Source organism: Telopea speciosissima, chromosome 10 (assembly GCF_018873765.1).
Source record: "Telopea speciosissima isolate NSW1024214 ecotype Mountain lineage chromosome 10, Tspe_v1, whole genome shotgun sequence".
NCBI lineage: Eukaryota > Viridiplantae > Streptophyta > Magnoliopsida > Proteales > Proteaceae > Telopea > Telopea speciosissima.
Window position 1 is genome coordinate 44123147 of NC_057925.1, and position 20830 is coordinate 44143976.

The following is a 20830-nucleotide window of genomic DNA, read 5'->3' on the forward strand; positions in this document are numbered from 1 at the left end:
TGGTTGAGATATCCAGCTTGTGGGAGCACTTTAGTGATGCATTAGAGGTCTGAGAATGTTTTGGAATTGGACTTTTTAGCATAAGTTCATCTCTGTCTTCCCTGTCTTTTAGTTTATAATTTCCAGGTGCTGTGCTTGTGGCATAAGTTTTTCCCTGTCTTTAGTTTCACACTTCATAATTTTAGAGTATTGTGCTTCTCCACAAGACTGAATAATTTTTTCTAAACTGATGGAAACTCCTTGTTCTCCTTTCTGTTTGTTTATCAAGTTTTTTTTGGTAATAATAATTGAATCAGGTTACAGTCTTAATCTATAGACAGGTTTTTTTGGTAATAATAATTGAATCAGGTTACGCCTTAATCTATAGACAGGGTCGTGGTCGGGTCAGGGGTGGTCAGCCCGCCCTGGATGGCGAAACAGGTCGTACATCCGGGCTAACTCCCGACCGCCCAATCGGGGCCAATCAGGGCGGGCTTGGTTGGGCTTGGTCACTGGGGTCGGGTTAGGGTCGGGTTTTAAGACCTGAGTCGGTCGAGGCGGGTATGGGCCTAGATAGGGGACTCGGGGTTGGGTTGGGGTTTCAAAAAGCCCGACCCAACCCGACCCTGTTGCAGCCCTAATCGGTCTGTCATGTTTTGATAACAATATTTAAGATCGGTCACCTGGACAGTTATAACTACTATTAAGAGAACGTGGAAAACTGACTAATTACGCTAACCGCTCAAGCTTGAATATCAAGTACAAATAGGAGAGCGAAAGAGAAAACGAGACATTTTTCATCAAAATCACACCTGAATTACTTATCTTTTTCCTTTTATCTTAACATTAAGAGTAGGAGTAAGGCTACTGTAATCTTAGGATCTTAGTGTAACAATCCCTCACAGGGATCACTCATATGTACACAGTTGTTCAAGTGAACGATCAGTTCAATTTCATTCCTCAATTACTTTTGTTCATGTGTTTCTCTTCCTCAAATCTTGTTGGGATTATAGTTCATGTTCACTAAAAGTCCTTGCAGCAATTAACTCACATTCTCTTGGTAGAAGTCAGGCCGACTTTTTTGTCAATTATATCTCTCTTGAGTCTTCATTGGCTCTGGCATCTACGGATCCAACAACAGGTCCATGAACGCAATTGTCACCAACAGATCCCCACAGTTCCACCACAGTCCAAGCATGCCTTTCGAAGCCATGTCTAACTAGCTGATGAGCGATGGGAAGAGGGAGGTGATGATCGATCGACGTGACAATGAGATCATTCTTCCCGATGACATAGATTATGAAAGTAGTATGCACTTTTGTTTTTATTATATGGGAAAAGGAACATTGCTTGGTCCTGTGGCATCTATGCTCAGATACAAGAGTGCACAAAATTACCGTCCAACCCCTCCTAAAATAAAAAATCCTATTCGTGTTGACGCCTCTGCATGTGCTCTCAAACCCTCCACCCCTATTGAAGCCTTGAAACTCCAGCGGTGCCCTCTCACATGCACGGCTTACACGGCTGTGCATGAAAACTATCCTATATCCCCTATTGAAGCCTGGAAACTCCAGCGCGCCCTCTCACATGCACGGCTTACACGGCTGTGCATGAAAACTATCCTCACGTAGGGAAAAAAAAAAAATTCTACTACCCCTGCTGGCAGCCAGGAAATGGGATTTTAAAGGGTATTTTTGAAAAAGAAAACCCTGATTTAAACTGAGGGATACAATTAGAAACCCAAACAGAGATCAAAATTATATGTCTGTATCTGACCATGATGAATAATGATATACAACAAGATACAGCAAAGACTGAGAACCATGCACTGTTGAACAGTGACTCTAAGAACCACCGAAAGGATTATCAAACGCAGCAGCAATATCCCACATAATTCAAACAGGATTCAAAGATTAACACTTAAACCTTTGAAAACTGCAACACATTCTTTAATGGAAGGAATTCAGAGATACGATATTGTAATCATATGACCAAATCTTATGAGTCCATGCGATAACGTACGCAATCCAATATAACAGCATAGAAGTGAAAAGAGACGATCCAATATTGCATGCATGTATGGATCCAAAAACAAATATATATGAATGGAAAAAGAGGAATCATCGCATGCTATTCAAAGAAATCATTTATGACTAATGATCAAATCACCAATGGATTAAATAAAACAAGAACACACTAATGCTGTCCACATAATTAACACATTAAAATGATAAAACTAGAAATAACTCACTGGTGCGGAAAATATTTGATGTACCATTTTTGAGTCAATCTTCGATTCAGGTAAGTTCAAGAGTTGCAGCAAGCAACGACGGCAACCAGTTATTGAAACGCTCTGGAATGAAACTCCCAAGCACCCCTTCTCAGATTGCATTCCGAAGCGAAGTGAAAAAACCAAAAAAAAAAAACAAAAACAAAAAAGATTACAACTGTGGGACAGCTATTCAACTCGAGAACTGGGAGTGAGTTACAGGAAAACCCTTTATTTAAAGAGCCCCACAGCCTTCCAAAACGTGAAGAGTGCTCTCCCTTGGCCTCCTAACACGCAAAAAATTTTGCTAGTAATGTTCTTGTTATAAGGCTGGCAGCCACGGAAAAAGTGTCCCCTCCCCCCACCCCACCCCACCCCACCCCACCCCAGATCCAGATCCTCTACTGCCGAGCTGCCTGGTAGGATCGTGCTGTCCAGACACGGTGTTGCGTGCAATGATCGCCTTACCCCCACTCGGGCAAGGATAAGGCGGACATTACGCGCAACACTGTGTCTGGGCAGCATGGTCCTGCCAGGCAGCTCGGCAGTAGAGGATCCAAATTGCCCCCATGAACTCCTGATGGAGTTCACTACATCTTTCACTTCCAACGTGTATCCAAGTATATCCTCATCAACTGTCACTCAAAGCCCTGCAAACTGTGCCCTGTGAATTTGCAATTTGGGCTTCTTTATATTGGGATCACCCCTCATATATGCTAATGAGCTTATCTCACATTTGTTTACCTGATGGGCAACTCATCAGTTTTGCCATTTCACACTCTACCAAGGCACTTGAAATGGCGGCATTGAGAGTCTGCATGTTATTCACATACCTCTCTCTCCTCTGTGTTAGTTGAGGAAGCAGATGTAGATGTATACACTGTGTCCCTTTGATCCACCAACTACAGCTTAAGTCTCACCGGGGAATGGCACTGATGCTACAGTTTGTTGAACTAGCTGCACTACTGAGAGAGGGGGTGAATTAGTCTTAAAAAAAAAATTTCGCACAAACCAACTTTCGCAACCCACTGTCACCCCCGGATCTTTATCCTCTCGATTTGCTTGTCCGTACTTGACGTCAAGTACATCTAATAGAGAGGATAAAAATTCCTATCACCCTTAATCAAGTGTTTTGAATTCATAGTGGATGTCTAGACATTAATTTTGTACCTTTTTCTCTTTCTTAAGGTTCTAAGTATCGGTATCGTATCTACATATCGGTTTTGTTAGTCACCAATATCGATATCGTGGCGATATCGTATCAATAGCATTATACGAACAAGTGGTAAAATGGACAAAAAACTCATTTTTTAAGGAATTTCAGAGGTAATTTTATCCGATACAATCAATTCAGGCCGATACTGTATTGATTTTACGTGTTACCGATACTGTGCACTAAAACCATGAGATGAGGTGCACAAAATTTGGGCGTAAATTGGTCAGAAAGGACAGTGTGAAAGGGATGTACACTTATACATTTCACGTCCTTTACCCATAATTTACATAAAAAGAAAGAAAAATAAAGAAAACAAAATTGGTAATTAGCGGTCAAGAAGTTCAAGCGCTTGCATAAGGATGTCCTCAAACTTAGACAGATCAAGCCTTAGATCTTGGCCGTCAATGTAAATGGGCTTACCAACATTGAAACCCTTATTGAATATAGAATCAGGATCAGTAATGACTGGGTGATTGGGACCATACGCATCCCAGAGAGAGCTCTCCTGGGGACTAATCTGGTATTCCAAATACTGTACACCCATCTCCCCTGCTGGGATCTCAAAATAGTGAGTAGAAGCCCACTGCAAGCCCAAAGGTACCATCTGCACCACCACCGCACCTTCTGGCAAGAACATTCCGTTGGTTAATCCTGCTCCATGAGAGCCCACCAAAACATCGCATCTGTTCACCACACGCGAAATCCTGTCTAGATTCGAAGTCAGATCCGGCGTTGCCACCACCACTCGAAACCCTAATTCGGTCGCCACCTTCACCATCTCACCTTCGTTCAAGAACCTCCGAGAGTGCCTTCGTGAGAGAAGAACAAGAACGGGCTTTCTCTTCTTCTTTGTAATACTACTAATTCTCTTCTTGTTCAGCTGGTCTACGTTCTTGATTTTGAGGTGGAATGCCTCTCTGAGGAATTGTCTGAATTCAAATATGGAACATTTGACGGGTAAGTCGCTGTTCTTGCAAGCGAGATTCTCGTTTTGGAAGTGTAGACCAGTGACGACTCCAGGGAAGCAGTGGACCCTGGTGTCTTCTGAAGCATTAATGATTTCGTAATCGGAGAGATGGGAGAGAATCCGGCGGAACTTGTTAACCCAGAGGTGATTATAATCGGTGACGACGAATTGGAGTCGGGAGCGGAAGTGACGGGAAGTGAGGAAGATGGGGATGATGATCTCATTGAGTTCATGGAATGTGTTTCCGATGAGACCCGTGGAGAAGACGACAGCGGGGACATCGTGGGTGACGTCACAAGCAGGTGGGGTAGTGGTATTGATGGTGTAGTTGTAGAGAATTGTAATCTCTTTGACATGTAGACGGGCTTGTTCATCGTTCTTCTTCACGTATGGCCTCACCATACGTGGCATCTGCTGCTGTTGCAAATGTGGGAGTTGCAGGCTCTGATCCGCATTGGATGGCGATGAGAGGTACACGGTCAGGGCGCCCATATCTGTCTTCATCTGGACGGGTTGGTTTGAAACACATACATCGTTCTCTGGATCAGATTTACACGCAAATCCGGTTGTCTCTAGCTCCCTTCGATCATTCCCTGTTTGAAATTCGTTTAATTAGTTTTCTTTCAAAATTCGGAACTGTAATGGAATCTAAAATTCTAAATTACAATTTTTTTCCTCGAGAAATTTTCATAGTATTTCAATTTTATTTTTGGCTAGCTGGATAGGCCCATAGTTTATGCCATCAGAGTCTGATATTTCCCACCATCCATGGGTGTGGGACCACCTCTGGGATGTGGTCCGGGGACCATATCCCATTGATGGTGGGAAATCGACTCTGGTGATCAAATGTCATTGGACAGGATCTGAATTTAATAGTTTTCCACCTTATTTAGATGGAACCAGGATCCTTTGCAGTATCGGCGGGGCGGCAGTGCACATCCGACGGCACAGCAAAGGCCAGGTGTCTGTTGTGCCGTCGGATGTGCACTGCCGCCCACCGATACTGCAGAGGATTTTAATACTATTTAGATTCGTTATCCTCTACTGTTACAGCACTGTAATGCATCGTGCGGTGCTGTAGAGACCATGTGGCATAGTGGGCCCCACACAATGCACATGGCCTCTGCAGCAGCCGCACAATGCATTACAGCACCGTGCTGTAACAGGAGAGGATAAAAATTCTGATTTACAAATGGATTTTCCTTCACCAATGTGTAGAGTGAATATCTTCACCAACAATAACATGACCTCATAATTGGTCTGTGGTTTATTTAATTTCTATCTCTCTTGTTTATGATCCAGTTTGGATCGAGATCCTTTCCAATGAGGCATCTAATGAATGGGTTGGCTCGTTGTGTGCCGGGATGGGCACAAACACACATCCCAGAGTGAGCTCAATCAGCCCAGCCACTGAATGCTCACTAGACACTTCCTATGGGAGTAGTTGAAGGGGGGGATTGGGCTCCTCTCCCTGGAGGGCATTGTCCAATGAGTGCCCATTGAGGTATTCAACAGCTGGGCGCCTGGGCTGTGCCGTACACATCTCAGCGCATGTCTAGTCAACCATTGGAATATGTGCGGCACAACCCAACCGCTGGATGCTTCATTGGGCACTCATTGGGTGATGTCTTCTCCAAGAAGAGGAACTGAATCCCTTAAGGGGAGCCCCATGCAAGAAATAGAGAAAGAGATTATCTTTTTACCATGGGTAGAGAGAAACTGTACCCTAAGCTTGGAAACCTATCCTTGGGATCATCAAATATGATTTTATTTATTTTTTGGGTGGGAGGTGGAGGGGAGATCTCTGCCAGGCTGCGTGAATTCATTTCGATCGCAATTCTAAAACCTTGTATGGGGCTGGGGTGAGAAGTCTGGAACAGGAAACATGCCATCAGCCTCTGCTTTGACAAACAGAGCCGTTACCAAGTATACCTAAGCAGTTGGTAGCTTTGAATGGAATAGATAGAAAAATAGAATTACAAACAATAAAAACCAAGCAAAGGTGGGAGGAGAAAAACCTTGTAATAGACTTCCTAGCAGAGACGTCAGTGAATCTTCTTCTTCACGGCTGCCGCCATCGTTGATGCTTCCACTGCTTGCTTCTGGATCAGCAACAACAGCAACAGCAACAGCAACAGCATGAGCTTCACTCCCACCGTGACCACACCTATTTGGTACTACAAAAAAAGAAAAAAAAAAAAACGATTTAAACTTCAAATAAGACATAGATTGAGTAAAGAAAAACATGTAACAGAAAAGGAGAAAGGAAGGAATGAGAAGAAAAGGTTAATTACAGAAATCGAGCGGGGAGAGGGAAATGGTGTATGTCAGAGGCATAAGAAGCAAACATATTGTTGTTGCAACAGTGACTCCCACCCTCGTTGGTTCTGCTCCCTTCCCCATTCTCCTTTTCAAGATTTGATCTTTAGAGCTGATCTCTTTGCTCCCAACTTGAAACTGTGAAAACAACATTAGCCCAAGAGGAGTAGGAGAAGAAGGAGGAGAAGAAGAAATAGAACTCTTGAAGGAAATCAGAGATCTCTTTGACTAATTATAATCCTTCAGATACTAGTGGACATGCTTTCTCTCGGTCTTCCATGTGAAAAGCATGTCTTCATACAAGTTTTCTCTACTTGATTACTAATAAATTTGACGAAGAAGAAGAAGAAGAAGAAGAAGAAGAAGAAGAAGCTTCGAAAGAGAAATATTGTCAAATGTGAGCTGTAAGGGAGAAACATCCCGAGCTTTGTGGTTAACGCTGCATGAAAGAATTGACCAAGGGATATAGTTTAATGAATTAATGTTGTTTAATTAGTACAGATAATTAGTAGAGAAGAGTTGAATGTAATGACTCAATAATGATGATGGAAGAATATTGACCAATATTGAGTTAACTTCTAAGGAAGGGAACGTGATAATAGTCTGTTACCTCTTTTATTCTTAGCAATCACTACTTTCTATATATGTGAAATGCACAATCTCTACTTCCAATTTTGTGTTAGGCGGACTGGCTGACTGGCCAAATCTTCTTGTGAGATAAGAAAATACATTCTAGAATTCTACTTTGTTACACTATGACCGTAAATTATACTGAAGTTTCTCTCTTTTGGACATTTAAGGGTAGTTCTTTTTCCTTTAGGTAAGGGTGTCAAAATGGAACCAAAACCGATTGTCGGAACTGGAACCAATCGTTTACAATCGAATCAAACCGCACCGTATAAAAACGATACAATTCTGATTTTATAGGTTTTATTATCGGTTTGGTTTGTTTCAAAACCGAAAAACTGTCAGTTACCGATTAGAAATCGAGTAGAAAACTAAGATTATGAATATTCTTATTTGTTTAAGAATGGAATTAAGAACTCTAAATTATTAGAACTCCTTAGTGGGATGTTTTTTTTTAATTTCACTTTGAGTGCCAAATTCATTAAAGGACGGAATGTTTTAGTACGAGCATGTCTTAGTGGACTTTGTTAATGAATTGAGTGGGGTATGGATTGGTGATGTCCTTAGGTTGGTTTCCCTTGCGATACTTTGTGGCCTTGAGTAATCACTTAAAATTATCATTGCAACTAGCATGTCTAAGTGATCTTTGTCTAGACTTAGATGTGTATGAAACAATATAATTTCTCTCACATAACAAGGATATGGTAAATAAAATTAAAAGGTACAAAGGTAAACTGGTATTATAAACTGCATGTAAACCGGATAACAAAAACCAAATAGAAACCACTAAAACTGCATCGCATATAAAACGATTCTGATTTTGGATGATTCTTATCCAGTGCGATTTTGATTTTTACGTTACAAAATATGCATCCAACCAAAACCATATCGTATAATCAAAACCGCACCGTTTGACACCTTTACCTTTAGGAGGCAAAAATAGTATTACACATCTAATTAAAAATTTCCGTACAATCAAATTATATAATTACCTTTTTTTCTTTATTTATTTGGGTGAATTACAATATAGGAAACTACGACTGCGGTATTTCACGTTGGATATACCATATATGTTTGGGGTATCTCACGTATTATTACTATTATGTTTGGGGTACGACACGCTTCATAAATGTTATGTTTGGGATTCCTTTTTCATATTTCCAATTCATAGATGATATTATACTTAGCAACACCCTTCTGACACCCCTTCCGAGAGAGAGAGAGAGAGAGAGAGAGAGAGAGAGAGAGAGAGAGTAAAAAACAAAAGGGAGGAGAGAGAGAAAAATAGAAAGTGCACTAGAGAGGAATTTTTATTCTCTCTTGTTACAGCACGGTGCTGTAATGCATCATGCAACAACTGCAGAGGCCATGTGCACCATGTGGGGCCTGTTGTGCCACATGGCCTCTGTAACGTCGCACGATGCGTTACAACACCGTGCTGTAACAGGAGAGGATAACGATTCCTGGAGAGAGAGGTGTGGAAGAAGGTATTTGCAAGAGCCAATGGCGCACTGCATCCATGGAGATCTTGATGGGAGCGATGTAACAGTGGGGTCAGCAAGGGTATGAAAGAGTTTTTGGAGATGGTGCTATAGGTAAAGTTGGAAATATAAAAAAGGGAAAAAGTTCTCTGTCCGGGAGTGTGGCCTATGCCAGCACTCCCATAAGTCTATCTTTCTCCTCCCCATGTGAAAAGACATCTCTACCCCCTTGTTTTATTGAAGAGAGAGATAGACACATGGGAGTGCTGGCATAGGCCACACTCCCGTACAGAAAACTGCTTCCCTATAAAATAAATAGGAAGAAAGTTTCTTTAACTCGTGTCTATCTCTCTCCTCCTCTCTATAAAAGGACCTCCCTAACCCCATAGATTGAACCAAAATAAGGCATCGATTGGGTCTCGTGCAGGAGTAGAAGCCACACTCCCTAACAAAGAATAATTCCCCCCCTCCAAAAAAAAAACACTCTATTAAATGTAAGGGCAAAGATCGTTGTTCGATCATGTAGCACATACACCAACGTGGGGGCCAATAAGAACGCATGCAGGAGCATTTGACTGAATGAAAATTTTTAGTTTATTGGGGGTTGAGTTGTAATTTTGCATGATCTTGTGTCTACACAAGAACAACGCAACCAGTTAGCAATCTTTTTCCCTAAAAAATGTAATCTATCAAATAGGAGGTACCCAAAATTTAGCTTCTTTTTTTTTTTTTTTTTGTTCCAGGGGAAAAGGTTTATGAGTGCATTTTCAGGTGAATAAGAAAACCCCCTTTGAAATATGACAAAAGGAGAAAGTATTTATGACATATCAGCCCTCATATGAACAGTAATATGTGAGACTCTGAGAGGATGTAGAATTTCATTTTTTGAGTTGGTTTTGTATAAAACTTTTTTTTTCCCTTTTATATAAACCTTTTGTCTTATTTGATCCAATCATAAACTGTCAAGTCAAGGGAAAAATATCACCTCAATTTGTTTGTTCGTCAATTTTTTCAATTCTCTCTAATAGAAGGAGGTGGATCCCACCGCAGGCAATGTGTTTAGACAAAGAATAAGGTGATCATTTCTAACCCCTTATTAGATGGACTTGAGAAAATTGAGGGGATAAAGATCCCAAGTCAAGTAAGTTTTTAATTTTTTTTGGGGGGTAAATGTCAAGCTAAGCAAGCCGTTGTGACTTCTTCATAGACAATTGACCCTTAAAAATAGCATCGACCTTGAAAGAAGAGATCGGCAGCCTATAGAGAATTTACCAAAAAAAATAAGACAGCCTGGAGAGATTAAATAAAAAGAATTAGTTAATAAAAAACCCAACACGTTTCTCCCATTCCAGGAACTGAAAAGTATTAAAAAAGAAAAAAAAATCAACATCTCTCAATCCAACGTAACAAGTTAATGTTCAAAAAAAACGTAACAAGTTAATAAAAAAAGGATTCCATGGGTTTGAAACAAAAAAGAGGAAAATGTGATCCTAATTTCTAGTCCCATCCGTTTGGTCAGAGGTATAGTTGGGTTTAGTAAAAAGATGGGTTTTGGCGCATCTGAAATATGCGGTTTTTATTCTAACCATTAGATTAGAATATTACGTGTGTTATCTTTCAATGCTTCATTGGGCACTGATTGGGATATGTTTTCAACCAACCCTCGGAAGAGAGAGAGAGAGTACGTATAGACTATTTTTTCTTGTTTTTTAGTAAAGAAAGAAATTTATTGAAAAAGCCTCTCACTTCATGGGGGAGGACAACTGGACAATTTTTTTTATTTTTTATTTTTTATTTTTTGATAAAACAACTAGACAATGTTACAACTATTAAAGAGGAGAGTTTGGGAGATAAAAGGGGGGAGGGGTTAGGTTTCAATACACAAAATGACAATTACTAGAATTAAAATTGGCTAAAAGATGAATCGTTATCTTTTCCTGTTACAGCACGGTGCTGTATTGCATCGTGCGATGTTGCAGAGGTCATGTGGCACAGTGGGCCCCACATGGTGCATATGACCTCTACAGCCGTCGCACGATGCAGTACAGTACCATGCTGTAACAGGAGAGGATAAAAGCAATTGAATTCGCCTGATGATATACATGCACAAAATGCATTGCTTGAAATTGATCACTTAAAGATAGATAATCCTGAATACATCCTATCCACCACCACAATGGAAAAGATTAGTATATTGCCATTAACCTTAAAGTGATCTCAAGCTGAATTTTATGCCTATGAACCCACACCAATAGCTGAGGTATAATTAATTAAATTTAATATAATATTAAAAATCACGTAATATAATATTGAAAATCTCTTACGTACCTATGATTCCATTTTCTTTGTTTTTAGCTTTGGGGGTAGGAGGGATGCTTGTGTATGCTTCCATAATTCCATGTAAATCATTTGCTCTATTTAGTTTAATAGGTTGTTTACCCCCCCCCCCCAAAAAAAAAAGAAGCTTACTAGGTTTACGTGCATCACTTACTGCATTATTACAATAGGTCATGTGCACTATTTGCTTTATTTATTACATAATTCCATGTGCATCATTCTTTTTTCTTTTTTGGTAGAGCCATGTGCATCATTACTCTATTGTTTTAATAAGTTCCATATGCATCACTTCTTCAATTTATATTTATACTTCCATATATATATATGCACAATCCGCTCTATTTACTTTAAGAATCAATTACTATAGTTGGCACAGAAATCTTGATCAATTTAATATTATAATTCCGTTAATTGCAATTAAAGGAAAAGGAAGGAAAGTGAAATTGGTTTTTTTTAAAAATTGGTAATCATTACCTGACAATATTGTATAATCGATTTAAATTTTTAATAAAGTAAAATTTAATAATCAAATTAAATTATATTAAGCAATACTTATACAAATTTCTTTTTCAAATTTAAAAATTTTCAATCCTTCAATTTTTCCTTTGCAATTAGATGGAGCCAAAGGATGGATTAGGGTTGTAAAGTTTGGCCCTATGAACTTGAGCTTGCCCTGAGCCCGAATAAGAGCTTAGGATGGATTTTTCAGCCCACAAAGTGGACCTGGTTTAGGATTTTTAGCTCGAGGTTGGGCCTGGGGTGAAGCATCAGGTTGAGCCTGGCCAACTATATATTAGTTATTACATATTACACTTAAAGCTTTAACCCTTTTAGGATTATTTAAAAAAATGATCGATCGTGATGCTATCTTGTTTTTTTTGCCTTTTTTTTGTTTTAATGCATTTAAAGACACACATGGCAAAAAAAAGGCTAGTAAAGGTCAATCAGGGCCTGCCCAATCCTAGCCAAATTAGGGTTAATCAAGGCCAACCTGGCCTGATCTGGTTCAATTAGGGCCGCGCTGGGTTGGGCTGAGCTCAATAGGGTTGGACTTGGGTTGAGATATACCTGACCTCAATGCCAGTTGGGGCTTGGGCTAAACTAAGAAGACTCAGGGTTTGGCTAGGGTTTTGACAAACCTAACCCAATCCGGCCTTGTTTCACCACTAAGATGGATTGTTTCCTATAGTGATGCTTCTTTCTCAAAGAACCTCAAGGCGAAGTTGGGGTTGGTCCATTATCCAGCAAAACTATTGGTCTTGGTATCAATGGTTGTATTGGACATCATTGATACCGAGACTAATACGATATAGATCGGACCATAAATTCAAAAAACGCTCTACTTTTTGACTGATACTCACTACCCATATCGGTATCAAGTCCAACAATACAAATATGTATCAGCCAAAATGGCCAATACAATATCGATACCTGGATCCATCATCCATGCCATCCAATTACTTCATTTGGTTGATCAAGGGGTGCCATAGAGCAGCTGTTCCATCTTCTCCATCAAAACGAGAAGAAATATTCAATAGCTTTGAGGTTGGCACACCCTCAAGGCTAGTCGTTGTGGAATAATAAGGATTAAGTTTTTGAGAGAGGATTGGATTTTCATCCTCTCAAGTGCGATATTCACATTATCCAGTGCATCACACTTAAGAATCCAATCATAAAACAAAGACAATGACGTCTTTTTATTCTTTCAAATGTTTGGTGGACAATTGAATTCTTAAAAGGCAGGGATTCATTTAAGAGAGGTTTGACGATCAATAAAATCAATCTTTGAACCCGCAACTCTCGGTCTTATAACCTTCTTTTAAACATAAAGGGAATTGATGAGATCATTGGAAGCTTGTCAGATCTGCCATATATCTCGAGAGCTCAAAAGTCTATGGCGCTCTTTGTATAATTGTATCTTCCAAAGTCGGTTCTAATTAAAATGAATATAGGTCATGGCCTTTGCGATAAAGATATTCACCCAGATCTGGTCCCTGGTGTTCAATCAGATTTGCTTTCCCTTGTATCTGGTGATTAAATTAGAAAAATATTAATTATTATATAACTTCAAAATGCAACGGTATAAGGATCATGGCATGGAAAAAGTATACATATCGAAACTCAAATCATTCTTTGTTTTTTAATCCTCTCGCTCGTCAATGAAAATCTCCATCTTACAATTAAGAACCACAATTAAGAAGTCATGAGTTCAAACTTCAGTTCAAACTCTCCTTAGCACTTTAAAAAAAACAGAAAGTTTAAGAATCCCAACACTCAATCTCAACTCCCTTATAATCAAATGGTTGAGAATAAAATAAGTAAGAAAAATCTTTCTAGATAAAACTGTGAAAAACTAAAAGACAAATGGAAACTAAAAGATAGGAACTCCATAAGATAAGAAAACTAGTAAAAACGTGACAAACTAAAAGAACAAGATATGTTCTCATACTCGATCAAGAGTCAATGCTCACTTTTACATCTTGGTGTTGGGACCAAACAGCCTAGTAGCTGGACCAGCTGTTTTGGCTCCAAACTAACCTCAACTTGTTTTCTTGGCCTTTAGTCGTTTGGATCATTTAAGTATTTTTAGGATGGTTGTGTTGGGTCGCCACTTGTTCCGTTATCAATTTTGGGTCTGCATCAAATCCACTACAAGGTTAGGGTAAGTCAATGATCAACACATCAAAGCATTGCATATATCATGGTCTAGGTCTATAAGAGAAGCGGCGAAAAGAGTTAACATATCCTATGAGTAGAACACATTCAATACACAATTAGATCTAAAAATCATGAACATGAATGGTGTCACAATGGTCATGACGGTAATATTGCAGATAGTCCATTAGGATGACATGCACAATGCGGCGGTCAACAATTGTAAGCCCAAACAATGAACATGTCCATTAATACACAAGCGTGTAAATCATTAACTCATCCTTCCCTCATGGCTTCATCCTACCCCAAGAATTGAGGGTTTAGTTGGCTATGGGAAAAACGATAGAAGGAGAGGAGGTTGATTAGGAGAACATTAAAACTAAACTATAAAAAATAAAATCAAAAGATAAAAGAACTTAGCTTGTGTAGAACTTGAACATGAACCATTGAAGAAAAATGTTCAGCCTTAAACTTGAATCAACAACTTGAATGTAAGAAGGGGAGAAAATTAAAAGTCCTAAATTACATTAGATCTAGGAATGAAAAAGACAAATTTACATCAAAGTTCTAAGTTTAGACAAATAAACTAGAAAGGAAAAAACAAGAGAAAGAATGCTAAAACCAAAAACTAAAGAGGGAATGAATGAATTTCAAGGGGAAGAAGACCACTTTTTTATAAACACAACCCCCAATCCCCCTTGCAAAATTCGGCCAGCCAAGGGAGAGACTCCCTAGGTCAATATTTTTCAGCCAAGAAATTCTAGATTTGATTTTTTTAAAGAAGAAAGAGAGAGAAATTGAGATTTTTATCCAAGAATAGAGAGGGAGGTGGAGATTGAATCCAAAACTCCAAAAATAGAAGATCTCAATCAAATCACAAAGAAAATCTTTTCAATCTTCCAAGTTTTGAGTAGCTTGCTTTGACTTGGGTTCTACTCCACAATTGAAAATGCTAGATGTCACCAACAATGCACTTGGATAAAAATACCCCTTAAAATTTTCGATGGGAATATTGCCCCTATTGAATTTCGAATGTGCTTGCTTGGGTCTTCATGGCCCAATGGTCCAGCTCATATATGAAATTAATTCTTGGGCCTATAGGCATGGGCTTCTTTAAAACTTGATTCCTTGCATTTCAGTTCCACAAAGGTTTCTTAGCATAATTTGGGCTTCTCTTTCAAGAATGGACCTAAAACCTGAAAACACATAAAAACAACTCGAGTAGCTCTGTTCAAGCATGAAAATACAAGAAGATAAAGGTTTAAATCCACATATAAATATGTTCATCAAGTGTGAAACCGCACTAGTGAGAAGGTAGGAGATGGATTTGTATAGTATCAATGGGATCACATTTTGTATGAGGACAGAGAGTGTCAGCATGAGAATATGAATTCCACGGCTCATTGTGTGAGAAGGCAAGGGAGGGAATTCCCACTACAACATTGTCGGATCTTTTTCCCATTATAAATAATCCTCTGTAATGAATATGATCGCCCACGCCAAGCCAATGGGTGCTTAGAATGAGGTGCCTCAAGATTCCTATAAGAATCCACATTGACATGGAGGAGAGAGAGAGAGAGAGAGATCTACACATGTAGGGGTGCAAGTTTGGCCCTGTCGGTCCGAACAGGGTTTGGGCTGAGATATTTAGCCCTGAGGGCGGGTCAGGGTTGAAAATTTCTGGCCCTGAGTCAGGGTCGGGTCGAGCCAGGGTTGAGGCCTTGGCCAAGCCAAACCTGGCCCGGCGCGACCCTGTTTTAAGTTATACTATAAAATATATATTGATATGATATATATAGTATAAACTTTAAATGTAACCCACATTTTGTTATATAATATATTATATGTGAAGATAATAAGCGATATAATGCATTTTATTATAGTCTTATTTTACATAAAATTAATCATTTTCTCCCAGGCCCATTCAAGCCCATGCATTTCCTTCCCCCTCCCCATGATCAGGGCCAATCAGGGTCAACCTGGCCCAACCTTGAGGGCGGGTCAGGATTGGATTTTTCACGCTCTGAGTCAGGGATGGGTCGGGCCTAGGCCTAGCTAAAGGGACTCAGGGTTGGAATAGAGTTCTATAAAGCCCGGCCCAACCCGACCCTGTTGCTGCCCTATACACATGCACTCCTCTTCCCATAATTTGCAATCCCCATTCTAGCTTCATGTGAATATTTTTCTCAATCTAAATAGCACAAAGTTTTCCTCCACTCTTAGAGGATTGTTCACCCACCATCCTAGGGTTCGCAAACCCCTATAGGATTTTAATATTTTCTCAAAACACCCTCTCAATACCCTCTCCTGCCCATCAGACACTGTAGTGAATGAAATCGTGGGTAGAGGATTACTCGCAAGCTGCAAGATTCTTATGATGGGCCATATAGGGTCTCAAGGAGGAGAGCCACATACATAGCACATGTACTTTTCCCATAATTTACATAAGAAGTGATGCAAAAGTAAATCCATATCCAGGTCATAATTTGTCAGCCCACAACACGAATCTGATAATGCCTTTTCCACTGTTTTAATGCCCATCCCATGACACCAGACCCATTTTGCTTCACCGTGGATGAAGAGAAACTGCATCAAGAAGTTTAAGTGCTTGCACAAGGGTGTCCCTAAACTTGGAGAGATCAAGTCTGAGATCTTGGCCGTCAATATAGATAGGCCTACTGAGATTGTAACCCTGGCGGTGTATGGAATCAGGATCAATGATCACTGGATGATTGGGACCATACACGTCCATGAGCGAGCTCTCCTGGGGACTGATCTGGTATTCCAAATACTGAACACCCATCTCCCCCGTTGGAATCCCATAATAGTGGGTGGAGGCCCACTGCAGGCCCAAAGGTACCACCTGCACCAGCACCGCACCTTCCGGCAAGAACACCTCGTTGGTAAGCCCCGCTCCATGGGCACCCACCAGAACATCACACCTGTTCACCACGCGTGAGAACTTGTCTAGATTCGACGTTAGATCAGGCTTTGCCACTAAAACTCGAAACCCTAATTGAGACGCCACCTTCACCATCTCATCTTCGTTCAAGAACCTGCGAGAGTGAAATCGTGAGAGAATGATAAGAACAGGTTTTCGCTTCTTCTTCTGGTCTTGATTAGAACTAGTGGAAATATTCTTGTTCAGCTGAGCGATGTTCTTGATTTTGAGGTGGAATGCTTCTCGGAGGAATTGTCTGAAGTCAAGCATCGAACAGTTGACGGGCAATTCACTATTCTTGCAGATAAGGTTGTCGTTGTGGAAGTGAAGGCCAGTGACGATTCCAGGGAAGCAGTGGACCCTAGTGTCTTCTGAAGCATTAATGATTTCATAGTCGGAGAGATGAGAGAGAACCTGACGGAACTTGGTAACCCAGAGGTGATTGAAATCGGAGACGACGAAATGAAGTCGAGAGTGGAAGTGACGGCAGGTGATAAAGAGTGGGATTATGATCTCATTGAGTTCGTGGAAAACGTTCCCGATGAGACCGGAGGAGAAGACGACGGCGGGGACATCGTGGGTGACATCGCAGGTAGGTGGGATAGTATTATTGATTGTGTAGTTGTACGACTGAATGGTAATCTCTTTGACGTATCTACGGGCATGGTCATCGTTCTTCTTCACATATGGCCTCACCATGCGTGGCATCTGCTGCTGCAATTCTGGGAGTTGAAGGTTCTGGCTCTCATTGTTTGACGACGAGAGGTATACGGTCAAGGCGCCCATTTCTGTCTTTATCCAGACGGGTTGATTTGAAACACAGACATCGTTTTCTGGATCAGATTTACACGCAAATCCGGTGGTCTCTAGCTCCGTTCGATCTTTCCCTGTTTGAAATTCGTTTCTCACTTTTAGAGTTTAAAATTGGAATGGAATCTAAAATTCTAAATTATAACATTCAAATATTTGTTTTTCTATCAAAGAATTTTCAAAATATTACAAGGGCACGTGGGGAGATGAGATTGAGTTACAACTTTTAAAATTTTTTTGGTAAGAGAATAGGCCTATAGTTTATCACACTACTTAGATGAGAAAAGTATGATTAACAACGTGACGCTATGAATTTTTGGTAATAAAAGTCTTATTAAAATCAACGGGAAACACGAAAGGAAGGAGAAGAGCATATCTCCCGGATTCGTGGAATGAAATTGGGTCAAATCATCGTATACATCACAGACAGTGCTCTCCAATTCAGGGAGCCAGCCAAGCTATTAGTCTCCCATGGAACAAAGTTGAAAATACAACAAACAAAATATGAAAACAAGATATCCTTTACGCTATGATTGAACTCTAAATTCATCACTAACTCCCACCCTTTATTATTGTTTATGATTGAAAATATCTTTTTTTTTTTCAATTCAATTGAAAAATTAAACGGGATGGATGAAGAGATTCACTATTCAACATGGATGGAGAGAAATTGAATCTTGAGTTTGGAAACCTATCCTTATACCATCATCAAGCTTGGTTTCCATTTGGTGTTTGCCAAATTGACAAGGACCCCACACCCATATCTTTTTTTTGGGTCCAGAGAGGGATTGGGCACCCGAAGGACCTTGTGGGGGAGGGGGAAAGGGTGTGCCACAAAGACGTACGTACACCAAGATGTGGTGATAGGGAGAGTCGAAACTACAACCACTGTGCTAGACAATTACCACACCTCACACTCTATCGTCTTAGTAATGAAGTTTTGGTCCAAAACAAGTAGAGGAAGTTCCATGAAAAAAAAAGAGTAGATACCATTAGTCTTTATTGCAAAGAAGTGTTCTTCTCGTTGTTGTATAAACCATTATACTGACTTTTTACAACTTCAAAAGCTTAATCTAGGCTCAAACTTGACCAATGAGATGGATTTGAGGTCCTCTGTATAATATGACCAGAATAATAACCTCTTAACTAAGTGGAAACTGTAGTGGACCATATCCGGTCAAAAGAAGGAAACATGGCATGAGAGAAGGTCTCCCATGCCAAGTTTCCTGATTTATTAAGATTCATATAAACTCATGGCAAGACTAGAACATAAATCTAAACAATCTGGATCTTCTACGGCGCGTTACCCCAACTGCCCCGTGCTACGCAAGACACAAGGCTATGCGCAATGACCGCCTTCCCCCCACCCACTCAAGGCTCTCGGGCAGGGGTAAGGTGTTTATTGCATGCAGCTCTATGTCTACGCAGCATGGCAGTTGGGGCAGCCCGCACTGTAGAGGATCTGGATCAAAATCTAAAAGTCAAGGAATGTTATTGAATCAAACTGTCTTATATGAAATTAACGGCGCCCTCCTAGCTAGGAGTCAGCAACGCTGTTTTTCTCTCTTGAAATAAAAGAAAAAGATACAGAAACAAGTTGATTACAGAGATGAACAACATCTTCCATAAGACTACTTATCTGCAAAGGAGAATTATAACCCACCTCTAATAATTATATGAAGAATAACTTCTGGTGAAATTGGCTAGGAAATGAAATCAGGAAGATCTGGAGAGACTAGGGAAAAGTTTTAGGTTTTGTTAAGGTCATCGGAAACTTGACAAGTGCAACTTATGACTAATAAAAAACACATCTTGGACATTGCAATCTCCCCTTAAATAATATTGGGTCGGAAATAAAAATTATCTAAAATTATTTTTTGGGTGAATAAATTATTTGTGGCTGTTGGGATTAAGATTAGTTTACAGGCATGCATTTCTAAAGAATTTTTCAAAAAAAAATTTTGCTGGTTAGTAAACAGCTAAATTAATGGATGTAAGAATTGTTTTCCAACTTAAAACAATAAAATTATTTTCGAATTTTTCCTTCAAAAACAAAAAGGACAAAACAAGGTATTTGAATGAAGTAGATAGATCAAGAGAAATACAACCTACAACAACCAATAAGCATATGCGGAGGAAAACCTTGTAATAGACTTCCTAGCAGAGATGTTAGTGAATCATCTTCTTCACTGCTGTGGCCATCTTTGATGTTTCCACTGCTTGCAACTGGAGCAGGAGAAGCAGTAGCAGCTACAGCATGTGCTTCACCTACACCACCATCACACTTATTTGGTACTTGCTTCCCTTCAAAACCAAATAAAAAAACAACATATATATAGGCGTCAAATATCTTTAGTTACTGGATGAATTGGTTTCCAAAGCATCAATTCAGAAACCAAGACATGGATTGAGAAAAGAAAACATGTAAAGAGAGAAAGATGGGTGAATTACAGAAATCGAGTAGGGAAAGGGATATGGTGTATATGAGAGGAATAAGAAGAAAACATATTATTGTTGCAGCAGTCACCCCCACCCTGGTTGGTTCTGCAGCCTTCTTCCCCATTTTCCTTTTCAAGACTTAACCTCTAGAGCTGATCGCTTTGCTCAGAACTTGAAACTGTGAAAACAACAACAGCCTAAGAGGCTGTCTTAGATAATTATAATCTCTCTCTCTCTCTCTCTCTCTCTCTCTCTCTCTCTCTCTCTCTCTCTCGTTATTGGTGAAGCTTGATCTCCTCAGTTCTAATCCAGAAAGTACTGTTGAATCTTCGGCAGGCTGTTTCACCTTCTAAACATGCGAGAAAGGCCAAAAAGTGCATACTAAAGACAGAGATGAATACTCAGAATTATGAAAATCTTTCTCAATGAGAAGCAGTGTATTAGTTCCCTTTTATAGACTATACAGTATATTAGTTACAAGATGAATGGTCAGATATAAAGCAATCAATTAGTTACAAGATGAATGGTTCTAGGTAACCAAGGAAGTTGTTACAGCTGAACCACGTGAGCTAGTGTGCTGAGTCTTGCGCTGCGGAAGCACTGATGTAGTCATGGTGGGCCCCTGTACTCTGATGATGTGTAATGCTGAGATGGTATCCTCATTAGTCCCCCTCAAACTGAGTGTGGATTGGGAGAACAAGCCCAGTTTTAAGCAAAGACTGTGAAATACAGCACGAGGTAGAGGTTTTGTAAAGAGATCAGCAAGTTGTTGGTTAGAAGGCACAAACTT

The 20830-nt window shown here is 39.9% G+C and overlaps 1 protein-coding gene across 1 annotated transcript; it reads right to left on the reverse strand.

Moving 5' to 3' along the window:
* Window positions 1-3789: 3789 nt before the first annotated feature.
* LOC122643617 (xylan glycosyltransferase MUCI21-like) lies at window positions 3790-6834 on the reverse strand. The gene is made up of 3 exons (XM_043837226.1): window positions 6726-6834; window positions 6450-6608; window positions 3790-5024 (listed from the first exon to the last, which is right to left on the reverse strand). Exons 1-3 carry the CDS (start codon window positions 6832-6834, stop codon window positions 3790-3792), a joined length of 1503 nt encoding a protein of 500 aa, XP_043693161.1.
* Between the last annotated feature and the right edge of the window lie 13996 nt (window positions 6835-20830).